Source organism: Sorex fumeus, unplaced genomic scaffold (genome assembly GCF_029834395.1).
Source record: "Sorex fumeus unplaced genomic scaffold, SorFum_2.1 ptg000033l, whole genome shotgun sequence".
Taxonomy (NCBI): Eukaryota; Metazoa; Chordata; class Mammalia; order Eulipotyphla; family Soricidae; genus Sorex; species Sorex fumeus.
This window is the reverse complement of record NW_026606090.1, coordinates 29,763,818-29,778,373: the sequence shown is the minus strand read 5'-3', so window position 1 is coordinate 29,778,373 and position 14,556 is coordinate 29,763,818. Positions and strand designations below refer to the sequence as shown.

The window sequence follows — 14,556 nt, the reverse complement described above, 5'->3', positions numbered from 1 at the left end:
TAGTAAGGTATACTATTTTTAACTGCTAGATAATAAAAACAGTCCCCCTCTCCCTTATAAAGCAAGATAATATTCTATAATAAACAGCTGAATTGTTAAATATGCTTTCCCATTGAAATTATAGGGTGAATCCTTAGTATTAATCATTTCTAGTATGAAGAACTAAAAAGAAAACTGCAGTTTCTGAAGAATATTTGACTAGAAATGCTTTGAATATTTGTGTCTTATCTTTCTCCTTATTCTTAATTCATTAACTTATGGTTCTGTGGTTTTATTCTGCTGGGTAGTTTTGGCACTTAGGTGGGTTCTTTTGGTAAAGTTGATTGGAATGTCTGAAATTTATGTAAGAAAATTTATACAAAATGGCAAGGGCAAAGCACTGCTTAAAATATTCTTTTATATCCTGCTTAGATTTCAAACAATACTGAAGAAGCAATCAAAACCCCAAATATATCAGCTGTTTAGAGGAGAAGAGAGAAAAAATGTTTCTCTAGAATTTGTTGAGAAGAGACCAATCTGATTACGAGGGCTGAATCACCTCCAGATCAAAGATTGTTTTCTTAAGTCGAATGCTTCTGCCATGGAATTTTGTGTATTTTGGAATCTTACGTGAATTTTTGTATATTAGTTTTTGAAATTAACAAAACACATGTGCATAACCACTTAAAATACACTTTGGTTTCTCTTAAACACTGTTTTTGGTAAACAAATAGGCACCCAAGAGAGAGATCTGGAAGAAAATGTCACTTTTTAAAGTTTTCTGTTGATGGAGGTGGTAGTATGGCATACTAGAGGACAGAACACCTAAGTAAGTGCCTCTAAGACAAAACCCTTGTGCCTTGCCTCTCTTCCCTTCCAATCATCAGCTTTTGCAGTTTCACAAGGCTACACACACACACACACACACACACACACACACACACACACACACACACACACTCATTTAGATGTTTCATCTTTGTACATTCTAGGACTTTCTTCTAAAACAGGACAGTGTCCACAGCTCACAGTCCCCCTTTCCCTTGTTAAATGTCATTATTTATATCCGATGACGCGAAGTAGAACTAAGGAAATGGGATCTAAAAAGACCTATTTGCTTTTCAGTTAGTGTATTATTTAGCAATGCCGTTTTGATTATGTCGGGTACAAGGACATTTTAGGAAGTGATGTTATTCTTAAAAATTATTTTACCATGCAGGTTACACACACACACACACATTGCCACACAACGATTGCCATGCCAGGAATTGAACCCAGAGCCTGAACACACGTAAGGCACGTGCACTACCGCTTAGCCACACCCCCAGCCTGCCTTGCAGAACAGAAATGATTACAGAATGTGCAGGAGACAAGTGATGCTATTTCCGAAGAACAAGATTTAATGTAGATAATAAAAGTATCTCTTATAAAAATTAAATCATAGGAAAGTTATATAATTAGTATCAAATAATTTGGTTTTAATACAGGACTAGGAACAAGATTTCATTTAGTGTGGCTAGAGATGCAAACGTCATGAGTCTCATGCTTCTGTATGTTCTTTTGGGTGTCACCATGTGTTGCTACATTATTTGGGTTATTTTTAATGTAGAGAGATCGCTTCACCTTTCCAATACTGGCAATCTCCTATTTTCTTTCACACTCCAGATATTGAATGTTTAAAGTTTAGAGGACAGAACCTTAGCTATGAGTAAAATGGTGTTCATTTTTTTAGAGTGGGAAGTCATCCAACAAAAGTGAAATGAGCCACAAAGTGCCAAATTATACAGAGGCAGATCTGGTATTTTTCTTTGTCAAATGCTCTTTTAAAGATTAAAGAAGTCGGATTTTGGTTGAGACTGACTAACCTGCTCCATTTGTTAGACTGATTTCTTCAGTTATAGGCAAGCAAGTCACTCCCTTTTTCTTCTCTATTTCTTCATTTACATTTGTAACTTCGGGGTAACAACCTCGTCAACTACAACATAGAATCCTGAAGAAGAGTATTCTTTTACAGAACTGTTTTCTTCAAGGAAAATAAAATATCAAGTATTTCCGAGTGAGTCTCAGATAAAAGACATTTTGATTTTAATCAGATCAAGTAAGAGAATCTGATATGTTAATTTGAAAAAGATAAAACCAAGAAAGCTTTTCCTCCTTAACCTTACGTTCTGGGCAATCATGAGTTTTAAGTATTACTGAGCACTTTTCTTAGGGATCACATTTTCTTTTCTCTACCCCTACTATTTCCTGGACACAACAAACGATGAGTAGAATAATATTCAGAGAAATTAAATATGAGGGAAAATGAAAAGATAACTCCTATTCAAACACAGAATTCAGTAACATTAAAGAAGAAACTGTACCCCATTTAAATGAATTCTTTCCTTCATATTCATCCCATAAACTAACATCGTGGTAGCAGCACTAATTCATTATACTACTTTATTTACTGTGGATGCCACTGGCCACATAAGAATAGCATTTTTTTTTCCAACAAGGGATATTTAAAAGAGAGTAAAGTTTAGAAAACATACGTTATCAGAAAGCACTAACATGGGAAACTCCTTAATGAAGGGAAATTACTACAATATTTTTAACCTAAATTAGAGCAAAACTCATTCCTGAAGATGAATTTAAGTTCTGTTGATCCCTTTTAATAAGGAGAGATACATAGAAAGCATTTCAAGTAAAAACAAAGAAATATTTGGAGATCTTTAACAATGTTAAAGATTCATTAAAGGATAATGATTTATTCATCATTAAAAGAGCAAACTTTTACACTTTAAAAGTATGTTTACAAGGATCCTTATCTTCTATTAATACCTCTCTCATTTTACAAATAAAATCATGCCACCAGTTATGGAAATATTATTCTCCAGTTTAAACCAATGATCAATTTTAAAAACATTTTCACATTTTCATTAAATTCAGAAAAAGCTATTAAAAAATTCTTCCTCAACCCACAGATTCTTTAGACACATGTTTTTTGATTTTTGTTTTTCTGGTGGCCTGTCCAGGAAGGTTTTGGATTTTTAAGAACTGTAGTCTATAGTTGCTAAGATTTGTTACTACATAGTATCCTTTGGGATTCAAATGGGAAAAAGATCTTTAATTTTTCAAGTTTTTCACGGTCGCCATTAGAAAAGCGACTTAACAAATACACCCCTGATGTGAATAAAGAGAGAACTATGATTTTTTTTTTGAGGAATGAATTGGGAAGCAATTGAAACAGCTTTGTTTACACTTGCAGGAATAGTTATTAAGATAACTTCATTTAACAATTATGGCATTTGCTATTTTATATTCCTCCAACAGAGAATAGAGATGGTTAGTTGTACTTGTAATCTCATAGCTTCAAACTTTCAATTCTTTCCCCAGTCATTTTTGTACTATGTGATCTCAGGAATCTGAAATTCTGGCTCCCTTAGTGGGGAATCAAGGGTCAGGACTAGTGTCATTCTCCTTTTCCATCTTGGGAGTTGTTTAAATTGTCAAATGAAGTATTCACTATAACCCTCTACAATTCTTATCAGAAATATAAAAGCTCATGTCCATAAATCAAGTCAAATGATTTCAAGTCATACAATTTCTTTATAGTTCTAGTATTCACTTGTTTTCATAAAGGCAAGGTCTTTGGGTAAAAACAATACTAACAAAATTCACAAAAATTAATTAAAAGTGTTATTTTGTTAAAGCTTTTAAGCAAGTTCTTTCATTAGAGAACATAGAAAATCTACAATAAAACTTAAGTTAAATAATATCCTGACATTCCTGAACTGTATTACTTCAGGAAAAAGACCAACACCTGTTTTGAAGGAAAGGGAAGATAACAAGGCATGGCGGTTAGATAGGAAAGGGAAAGTCAATCTTCATACATTTTAAATTAATTTTTTGGTGGGGGACGGCACTGGAACTTTGGTGGTGGGAATGGTGAATCCTATACACATATAAAGGTGTTAAGCTACACCCCTAAAATTCTACGATATTGCAAACTAATGATAAATCAATGAAAAGGATAAGTCAATTTAAGTATCTTATTTTAAAGAAAATACCAATGGGGTTCATTCAAAAATTTCTTAATATTGTCTTGGTGTAATCAGATAGTTCAAATTAACATGATCAAGTATATTATAGGGCAAAGTAAAATACAAATGAAAGATTAATTTAAAATGACAAATCTAGGCCAGGGAAGTAATTCATTGGTAGAGTTTCGGCCAAAAAAAAATCTAAAATAAATATTATGAGAAAGAGGACAGTGTACATGTTTTCATATGTATGTTTAAAAGGAGCATATGTATATATACATAAGTTTATATATGCAGAGTAATTCTAAATCATACACAAGAAATTGGTAAGACTGGTTGCTACTTTCCACTGTTGCTCATCTGTAGCATTTGAATTTTGGACTATATATATTTTTCCCTGTTCAAAAATATTTATTAAAAGTCACTACCAAAATAAATTTAAATTATTAAAAATTTCATATCGAATTAAGAAAAAAAGACTATTATTCGCATTATACAAGAATGGATACAAAGAGTATACTAACATATATACTGGTTTTCTAAGATCCACATACATAAATTTGGGTTTATTTGTGACACAAAGGTGTATCTAAAAACTGAATATTAAATTGGGAAATATTCATTTTCCCTGTACCTCACTGCTACCGCATTGTGGACCACGGATTGTCTCAATAGCATGCTAATGTCCTTATTCTTTTTCTCTGATAGGCTAGCTGTTAGTCACCATCACTTTATGAAATAAAAGAAAGCTTTTAGGAAACGTCAGAAAGATTTTAAGAAAATTATTTGGCAGTGACAAATATCACACCCATATTATTCTGTTAGTACAGAATCCACTTTAACATCACTGTGTGGTATGCTTTAGATTTTATCCTGCCAAAGATGTTTGGTGTTTTGGTAAAGAAAGACTTCAAACTACGGGGTGACTAAGCAAAGCCCTTACATAAAGCTTGGAATGAATAGGATTTTATAAATAGTTTTAATGAAAGACATTTGAAAATAAGGACAAAAAAAAAGCTCATACTTATGAAAAATTATTTTCAGAAAACTATTTGAATTTCAAATTAAGTCCTATTCAAGTAAATATTAAAATAAACCATAAGATCTAAAGGAATTATAATATACACACAGCTTTCAAATAGTAGCTGCTTATTAAAAATTAAGTGTCTGAGGGTGTATTCCAATTTTATCCTCTTTAAATTGTGCAGCTTAGGTCAATGTTTATTTTACTGAAAATATTCGCAAAATTACAATACCAATACATGATTATATTAAGATAGGATGACTATATATAATGTACTCTTATCCATAGATATAAAATGAATGCAGTAAATATAGCATACTCTTGATGAATTGTTAGTACACAGTGTTTCTTAGTAAATTACATACAACCTATTATTAAGCAACGGTTATCTAGTTTTCAAATGTACATCTTAGGAAATTTTTAGGATGGAGGGATATACTAAATCCCCCAATACCCTTTTTGGTTGGTGAAAGTTAGCTCTTTTGCAAAGTTTGAAATAGTGTCAGATTTAGGTTTGTTCTTAGGCTCTTGACATTTTCTACATTTGAAACTTAATTCTTCAGGCATTTTTCTTAAGGACTCCACATCAGCCAACCATACTTTTAACTCTAATACAGTATCATGTACTGTCTGTTCATTAGTGAAACACATATTAACAATGAAGTAGAATCACTAAAAAAATTTGTCAGCACAAATTCCCAAAATTAACTTTCAGGGTATTATGGGGAGTCTCAACTAGATATAGTTTCAACTGTTACACTAATCTGGGCTAGAAAAAGCTTTTTTTAAAATTGGTTCTAGTCCTTAAGAATACAAATATGAACTCTACTTTAAAATTCTTTGTTAAATGTATTGGGATTTGTTTCGAAAGCATTGCCTACCCTTCTCCATTACACTGATTTAATGGAAACTTGTTACTATAGCAGTTCCAACATGAACATATGCATGCAAGAGATCACCCTACAGTCTACATAGTTACTGAAACACATCCCACCTGTCAAGTGGCATAAATGTACATCTTCTATATACAAAAGGTAAAGTGCATTATTAAATTAGTGAACTGACAGATTGTCTGCCTGGACCATATAGCTTTCAAATAGACAAATGTGAAATTCTCCCATTAGAACCAATTGTTTCAAGAGGTTCCAACTAGCTTTTCCACCCTGTCATTTATTTTTTGGCCATGCTCTTTAGTGCAAATAAGCTTGTGTTTGACTCAAGTTTAAGGGACATGGCAGTTTGGGGCTTTAACAAGGAAAATTATAAAATGTGGCAGAATTTTAATACTTTTATAATACATTGCATCTTTTGCATATAAGCAACAGATAAGTGCTGCTTTCAATTGCTAGGAGCATACTGCCAACTATCATGAGGAACCCGTTTCCAAATTTCATACTATTAGCTTATATTACTACAGTTTTGAGTCTGTACCACATTATGCTCGGATTATTATGTGCAAACATCATCAGTGTTTTAGAATTATACAGTGAACTAGCAATTTTGGTTACTACGTTAATGTTCATCTTTAAACTTCTAACATCCAGTTGCCTGAATACTTTAATGTCTTCAAGGCAGGGATCCTATCATTTTGAAGATTACCATGTACACTAGTAACTCCATTTATATTACAAATGACAATAAAGAAAATGTATATTGCACAGATAAGAATAGTAGCTTATTTTAGAAGATACATGGCAGCACATGTCCTAATGCCAGAGTTTTGAACTGGATCTCACTTGATTATACGGCAAATGAATGACTGGGAATTTTAAGCATCGAAAAACAACCAGAGCATCATTGCATTTTTCAATGACTACATTAACTGAAGAAATAGAATAAAGAACTGGCAGAAGGCTGAATGATTCTAAAGTATCGTCAACTGTCAGAATATACTAATACATCTGGCTAATCTGTAGTTTTGAAATGGTAAATACCTTGAAGTATACATACAAGGTAGAAAAGTTGGCTATTTAAGTAATGCAAAATTAAGCTACTAAAATTTATATATAATAAATTAAGGATATTTGTCTAAGTCTGACATGGTATGTATGTGTATATATATAACACACATATATGCACATATGCACATATGGATATATAAACACACATACTCAAAAGTTATCAGACTAAGAATGAAAAAATAATTTAGGCTTCATGGATATTATTTCAAAAAGGGAAGGTTTTAAGAAACAGAGTATATAGTCACTGCAATAGTGATAGGAACGCTCAAACACTGGAATATTCACAGCTCCAGTTTGCCAAATTCCGACAGGTCGATTATTATCAATAGGCACTATGATGGGCAGCAATAACAATCAGTAGTACAGTAATTCAAGTGCACACCACTCCTTCATATAGCAAAAACTACTTTTTCTCAAGCCTACTTAGCTATTTTACAGTTAGGACAGTTTAAAGATCCTTTGCTACTTTTAGAGTCTCAACATCCACCATGTGCTATTAGCTCTAGTACTAACTTGATCTTTCAACCTTCAGTTGTTCCATAGTGATGGTCCATGTTAAAACGAACTAAAGAGATTCCTTCAAATAACTTGAGGAAACTGTGAATAGAAACTGTAAACCAACACCAGCAGACATGCTGGGTGACTGCTCACTTATTTTTAAGCAATATTTCTCAGTGAAATTAATTTTCTTAACCCATATCACAAAGATTTCTTAGTGATCTTCCTTAAATGTATTTGGGAACAAAGCGCTGAAGTAAAAGAAGATTATGAAAATAATTTTGAATTACTTATAGCATATAAAAGAAGAGCTACATTCTGATCTCAATCCATGCAGCCAGCTCTAATCAATGAGAGCTATATTTGGGGGCTGAAATCAGCTTCTGGCTCTTAAACATGGTTAATAGGGACTTATTGTGTGGGAGACGAATAAAGCCAAGATAAAAGACAATAATTTAATTCAGAATAAAATGTAGCTCAACTGATAAAAATATTTGTCCATGAACATAGGGTGGGTTGGTACATATATACACAATACCCACTTGTCTAAAAATTTGTTTAAGTTTGAAGAATTTCTGTGGCACTTCCTGAAAAAAAATTTTTAATATAGGTAAATGGGTGAGTCTTGTGCAAAGTAAACCATTTTAAGTACCATAAAGACAGCACCTTGGAAAATACCTGAATTTTTCTTGCAGATATTTTCATAACCAATCTTCAAATAATATTTTCCCCAGGCTGAAAATTTATATTCCAAATGCTTTTTTTAAAAAAAAAAAAGTTTTATCCCCCTGCGAGTTGCCCCCCCACCCCCACCCCACCTCCCATTAAAAACACTTGTAAAAGCCAGGCTTGAACTGGAAGTGTTGACGTGACTCCACTGGTAGCAACTGCCAAAGTGCTACTGAAATATATCATTACAGATGTATTTTTGTATCAGTTAACTGGTGCACCAACCCCTCTGAAATAGTGCTAAGGAAGAAGCACATAACACCTTGAGTCCATGATGGATTTTTTGGGGAAAAAAGAAAAAAAATCTCTCACGACTTTCAAATCAGCATGAAAAACTAACACCAAAGATTTCCATAGCAAAGCCATAGGATCGAGCCTCCCACTCCACAGGGACAGGAAAGTCACAGACAAAAACCTCGGGGAAGTCAACAGAAATAAATACGGCACAATAAAACAGAAGCGAAGACCACCGGTTTGTAACTCGTTCCGGATAACCGAGCGAGACTCTCCCATGGCTTTGATATGGCAACTCTAAACTGCAGGGTCACCACAAAACGTGAAAGTTTGGACTCTGGTACCTCTCGGATTTGCCTCGCGAGCAAGTCCCGGTCAAGACTCAGTCATTCATTCAACGGACAGTTCACGCATTTCCACGGCGTTAAGTGCCTCCTCGTCATCCTTCTGTGGTAACTGCCCTACAGGTGAGTTTAGCAGCTTCGAATGGAGTAAGAAAGAGTCGATTCCGGGGAAACTTGTGAAGTAGAAATTCACGCTTCCGGATCGGGTCTGTGTGGTTTCTTTGTTTTTGTTCTTTTTTTCCCGAATCATGTCCTAGTGCAAAGTAAATTCTAAGCGGCCGGCCGGGGCGTTCCGTCTTGTGCTGACGTGCGTGCGTGCTTGAGAGAGTCCTGGGCGGTCTGATCTGACTGACCAGTCAGCTCTGGGGGGAGGCTGTGGGGGGTCCCGAGAGCTCGATCTCGATCGCGCCGCCCGCCACGCGTCACACGGCGGCCGGCCACGTGGGAACCGGACCTCCTGACGTCAAAGCCCCTGGAGGGCCCGCTGACAACAGCAACGGGCCCCAATAATAATAATAATAAACAATAATAATAATAATAATAAATTAAAAAAATAAAAAAAGACAGAGGAAAAGCTTCTCGCCACAACCACGATCGGGCTAGTCGAGGCTCTCCCGCTCCTCCCCGCCGCCGCCGCCGCCGTCGGGCCGCTTCTCCTTGGGGCTGCTGCAGAGCCTCCGCATCTCCTCCTCGTACTTGATGAAGTTCTCCCCGAAGCGCGTCCAGGCCTTGAGGGGCACGGTGATGGTGTTGCGGTAGGGCGGCCGGACCTCACTTACCTTCAGGAAGACGCCGTACTTGTTGGCGCCCACGTCGAAGTAGAAGCGCTTGTTGTCCACGCGCAGGGACGCGCCCTCGGGCAGCTCGGGCGGGTCCCCCGCGCCGCCGAGGCCGCCGCCGCCAACGCCGAGGCCGCGCTCCCCGGGGTCCCCCTCGCCGTAGGCGTCCAGCAGCTGGCCCAGCGCGTCGCGGAACTCGATCAGGCCCTGCGCGGGCAGCACGACCGCCTGCTCCTGGCCCCCCGGCGCCGCCGCGCCCAGGTAGCCCGGCGCGCCGCCCCGCGAAGGCGTCTGCCGGATGCGCAGGAAGCGGCCGCGCTGGTTCTCCTTGAGGTCCAGGTAGTACTTGCGGTGGTCCCGCTCGATGAAGTCGGTCTTGAGCACGCTGTGCGGGGGCTCGGCCGAGCCCCCCGAGCCGGGCGGCGAGGGCGCCGCGGGCCGCGCTCTCCGCCGCGCGCCGGGCTCGGCCCCGCCGCCAACGCCAACGCCAACGCCGCCAACGCCGAGGCCGCCGCGCGCGGGCTCGGGCCGGGGCCCCCGCAGGCCCAGGTGCGCGTAGTGCTCGATGAAGTCGCCCAGGCAGTCCTTGAGCTCGGCGGCCACGGCCAGCGACAGCGTCAGCTTGCTCTTGCGGACGTGGTCCTGCCGGCCGCGGCCCACCCACACCTCGGCGATCTTCAGGAAGCGGCCGCGCGCGCTCTGCTTCACGTCCAGGTAGAAGCGCTTCTTCTGGATGTCCACGCGCTTGGAGGCCAGCTCCTGGATCTCCGCGGCCGCGCCCCCCGCCGCGTACTGGGGGTAGTGGGCGTGCGGGGCCTGCGGGTAGAGTCTGCTCTTGCTCGCGCCAGAGCCCCCCACGCTCTTGCCGCCGCCGCCGCCGCCGCCGCCGCCGCGCCCGCGGCCGCCGCCGCCGCCGCCGCCGCCGCCGCCCCTCCGCCGGGCTCTTTCCATCGTCAGCTGCAGGCGACAAACAGACACACGGAGGGGGTGGGGGAGGGAGCGGGCACCGGCGAGGCGCCCCGCGGCCGGCCGCCCCCGCCGCCGCCGCCGCCGCCGCCCCGGGACCCCCGCCCGGCCCCGGCGTCCCGGCGTCGCGGCCGGGCTGGCTGGCGGGCGGGCGGGCGGGCGGGCGGGCGTCCGCGGCCTCCCGCTCCCGCACGCCCGCCCGGGGTCCCCGCCGCCGCCGCCGCCGCACGCACACTCACTTCCACGCCGCCCGCGTCCTCCTCATCCTCGCTGCCGCCGCCGCCCTGCGCGACCGCCGCCGCCGCCGCCGCCAGCTCTCGGCCCCGCCGCCGCCGCCGCCCCCCGCCGGCTCCCCCGCCGCCGCGGCCGCTCGCGCCGCCCCCCGCCCGAGCCGCGGGGCAGGGGCATCGCCCGCGGCGCCCACCCCCGCCGCCGCCGCCGCCGCCGCCCCTCCAGCGGCCGCGCGGGGGCCGCAGCCTCGGAGCCCGCACAGGCCCGGCTCCGGCCGGGGAGGGGCAGGAGAAAGGAGCGCGCGCGCGTGGAAGTGTATGTGTGCGCGCGCGCGCGTGGAAGTGTGTGTGTGTGTGCGCGCGCGCGCGCGTGCGTCGGGGCTGCTGCGCGGGGGGCGGGCGGGCGACCCCGCCTCCTCCCGCACAGGCGGCTGCGGGGAGCGGGGGCGCCTCTCGCGCGGCTCCGCGGGCAGCGCCCCGCCCGGGGTCCCCGGGCGCGAGCGTGCGCGCGCGCGGGGTGACAGCACAGGTGTGAGCCCGGGACCGCGGCGCGGGCGGGGGGGGGGGCGGGGCCGTGCGCCGGCTTCTCCGGAGTCCGCCCGCCACTGCGGCTGCAAGCGGAACTACACTTCCCGGCGTGCCCCGCGGCCGCGAGCCGGTCTGCGCACGCGTGCCGCGCAGCGCGGGGGCGGGGCTGCCGCGCGCGCCCGGCGAATCCGGCCGAGGCGGGGAGCGGAAGGCGAAAGGGGCGGGTCCGGCCGGAAGCGAGTCTCGGCGGCGTGTGAGTCTGGGTGTGTGACGCCGCGCCGGGCGCTCGGCCAGCGCGGGAACCCGCCGTGGCCTGCGGTGGGCCCGGGGTCGGCCGGAGCGAGCCGCTGAGGAGACCGCGCAGCTCTCTGCGCCCCGGTCGCCCGCGCTTCCCGCCTCTCCCTCCCTCCGGGCCGGAACCCCTCGCTGCGGGCCGGCCCCGGGATCCGGGCCTTGGGCCCCCTCAGAGCCCCGGGGCGCGGCGGGTCCCGCGGGCACCCGGCACGACCCCACGCCGCCCGCCCGCCCGCCCGCCCGCCCCGGGGACGCTTCATGGGGCGCCTCTGAGCCCGGCGCCGGCCAGGAGCAACGCTGTGGTGAGTTTCTGGAGCTCGGACCCTTGCCACCCCGCGCTGCGGTGTGCCCGTTTTCTGGACGTGGCTGCGGGGTTGTGAGAGCGTGTGGGGGGAGACGCGCCGTGGCCGAGGGGCGGCGGGTGCCCCCTCGGCGCCCCCCGAGCTGCCTTGGCGCCCGCGCTCTGAGGAGGTGCCCGAGCTCGGGGCACGGCGTGCCTGAGGGTGGAGGAGCGTCGCGGGGCTTGGCAGGTGGAGGGGAGAAGAGAGGCGTCAGCGTCCAGGGTGGGGGGAGCCCACCGCCTCGGTCCTCGGGGAGGTGCCCGGGGTGATCCAGTCAGGAGGGAGCGCGCGGGGTGATCCAGTCAGGAGCGAGCGCGCGACCTGGACCCTCAGCCACCCGTCCCAGGCCGGAGCGCCTCAGGGCGTGGCGCAGCCTCTCTCCGCCCTGCCCGCCCGAAGTCCCTGTCCAGGTGCTGCCCAGGGGAAATGTTCAGCTCTTGGCGCCCCACTTGTGGCAGCCTCTGTTCCTCCGGAGCGTCGCTGTTGCCCGGGTGCTGGCGCCTGTTCTCGTCAGTGCCCGTGTCCACAGGGCAGGGCTGGCCTTCACCGGCTTTTGCTATTTTAAGGCTGTGGAGAGTAACTTTGTTATGATTATTATTTTTGGGAGTGCTCCGTCTGTGGGTACTCCTGGGCTCAGCACTCGGGAATTATTACCACAGGAGCCGCCGGGGGGAGGGGGGGGAGGGGGGAGAGCCTATGGGATGCCCGGGATCTAACCCGGGGTGGGAGGGCGGGCTGTGTGTAAGGCAGACGCCCTCCCCACTGTGCTCTCTTTCTGGCCCTCAAGAGTAGAATCACAACGTTGAATCACAACTCCTTGATTTTATTCTCTGAGAATGCCTTGCCTCGCTTTCCTGTCCCGCCTGAGTGCTTTTATCATAAGGAAAAGTGGGATCAAGAGTGTGAGTGGTCAGGGATTGCACCTAGAAGCTGGGCAGGGAAGATCCAGAGGTAGTTTTTTTTTTTTATATAATTTATTTATTTATTGAATCACTGTGGGAAAAGTTGCAGAGCTTTCGGGTTTAGGTCTCAGTCATGTAAATATCAAGCACATTTCCCTTTACTAATACTTATTTTTAACCCTGAACCCCAATAGACCCCCACCTCCCACCCCTCCCAATTCTTGTGAGGCAGATGAGCTCTAGTTAATACTCTATCTACTTTGACTAGATAGATTGTTTCGATAGAAGATGCACAATTATTGTTTAGAGTTTACGACCCACCCCCCACAATCAGACATGCTGAAACAGCGTTGTGAAATGATTTGCTTTCTACAACTTGGTTTAAGGATAAAATGATGTCGCGCGGCCGCAAAAGCGGCCACACGGTTTTGAATTTCTGCTATTTTACTTATTGACCCTGGAAGAATTTCTATTAAAAGTTAGCTAGTTAAGAGATTGGTTTCTGTGCCCTGGAGTCGTGGCCGTGCCGGAGAGCCTCCGTGGGGGGCAGCTGGCGACCTTGGTGGGGTGTGGGGGACGGCCCACAAAGCCCCCCTTCCCATGAGGTCCCTGCCGCTCCCGCCAGCCCCGGCTCAAACCTGCAAGGCTCCCGTGCGGCCGCCATCTTTCTTTCCAAGGTAATTTTTTTTAAATTAAATTAAATTTTTTTTTTTTTTTTTTTTTTTTTGCTTTTTGGGTCACACCTGTCGTTGCACAGGGGTTCCTCCTGGCTCTGCACTCAGGACTCACTCCTGGCAGTGCTCAGGGGGCCATATGGGATGCTGGGAATTGAACCCAGGTCGGCCGCGTGTGCTATCTCTCCAGCCTACCCGCTGTGCTATCTCTCTAGCCCTTAACTGTCGCTGTCACTGTCCTCACGTTGTTCATCAATTTCCTCGAGCGGGCCCAGTAACATCTCCGTTGGAGACTTTGTTGTTACTGTGTTTGGCATATCGAATGCGTCACGGGGAGCTTGCCAGGCTCTGCCGTGTGGGCGAGATATCTCTCGCTCTCCAGCCCTTAATTTTATTTTTTAATAAAGTTGTTTATATGATGGTTTACTACAGGTAGTATATTACAACAGCAGTCCCACCACCATTATTTTCAATTTTCTCAGCCACCCCTCCACCCTGTCCCTATGACAGGTCCTGACTAATTTATTGTATACTGTTTGTTACAAATAAGTCCCCAAAATGATCAAAAATTGTTGTCTTAGAAGAAAGTGTGGAAGATTGTTGTATCTCACCTTGGAGCCGGTCAGCCCTTGTATAAAGATTACTGACTTTACAGATTTAAGTCTTATGTGTTGATGTATTGTTAATTGAGGTTGGTTACAGTCTACTTTACATTCCATCCAATGTGGTGTGTGCTACTCGTGGTTTATCAGTGATACAGAGTTTGAGATGTTGGGTGGCCGCGAATGTGGCTTTGTGTTCTAGGCATTCCAAAATTTTGAATGGGGTGATACAGCTGGAATTAATTTTTTAACTGCATGGTGACTTTGGGTGCCCCTGACAGCTCAGCCTGGTGTTGCTGCAACTTGTTGATCTCTTTTGAGGTTTATATATAAGCCTCTGGATCATGGCCGGTCAGTGAGTTTATTTGGCTCCAAAGGCAGTTCATGAGCATGACTGCCAGGCTCCCAGAAGAACAGGGAGATGCAGGGAGGTAGCCCATCCCCGA

The 14,556-nt window shown here is 45.5% G+C and overlaps 2 protein-coding genes across 3 annotated transcripts in view; one reads left to right on the top strand and one right to left on the bottom strand.

Moving 5' to 3' along the window:
- PURG (purine rich element binding protein G) overlaps positions 1-10,524 on the bottom strand; it is a 34,953-nt gene extending 24,429 nt beyond the window's left edge. Inside the window, exon 1 of one of the 2 annotated variants that reach the window (XM_056116630.1) lies at positions 9,574-10,524. In XM_056116630.1, the coding sequence (XP_055972605.1) occupies positions 9,574-10,524 (951 nt within the window). Of the gene's footprint in view, positions 1-9,393 lie in introns of those variants that run through there. The other variant, XM_056116629.1, reaches the window with a different exon arrangement.
- WRN (WRN RecQ like helicase) overlaps positions 10,180-14,556 on the top strand; it is a 199,509-nt gene continuing 195,132 nt past the window's right edge. The window contains exon 1 of the mRNA XM_056116631.1: positions 10,180-10,287. The gene's annotated coding sequence lies outside the window, so the exon portion shown is untranslated. The remainder of the gene's footprint in view (positions 10,288-14,556) is intronic.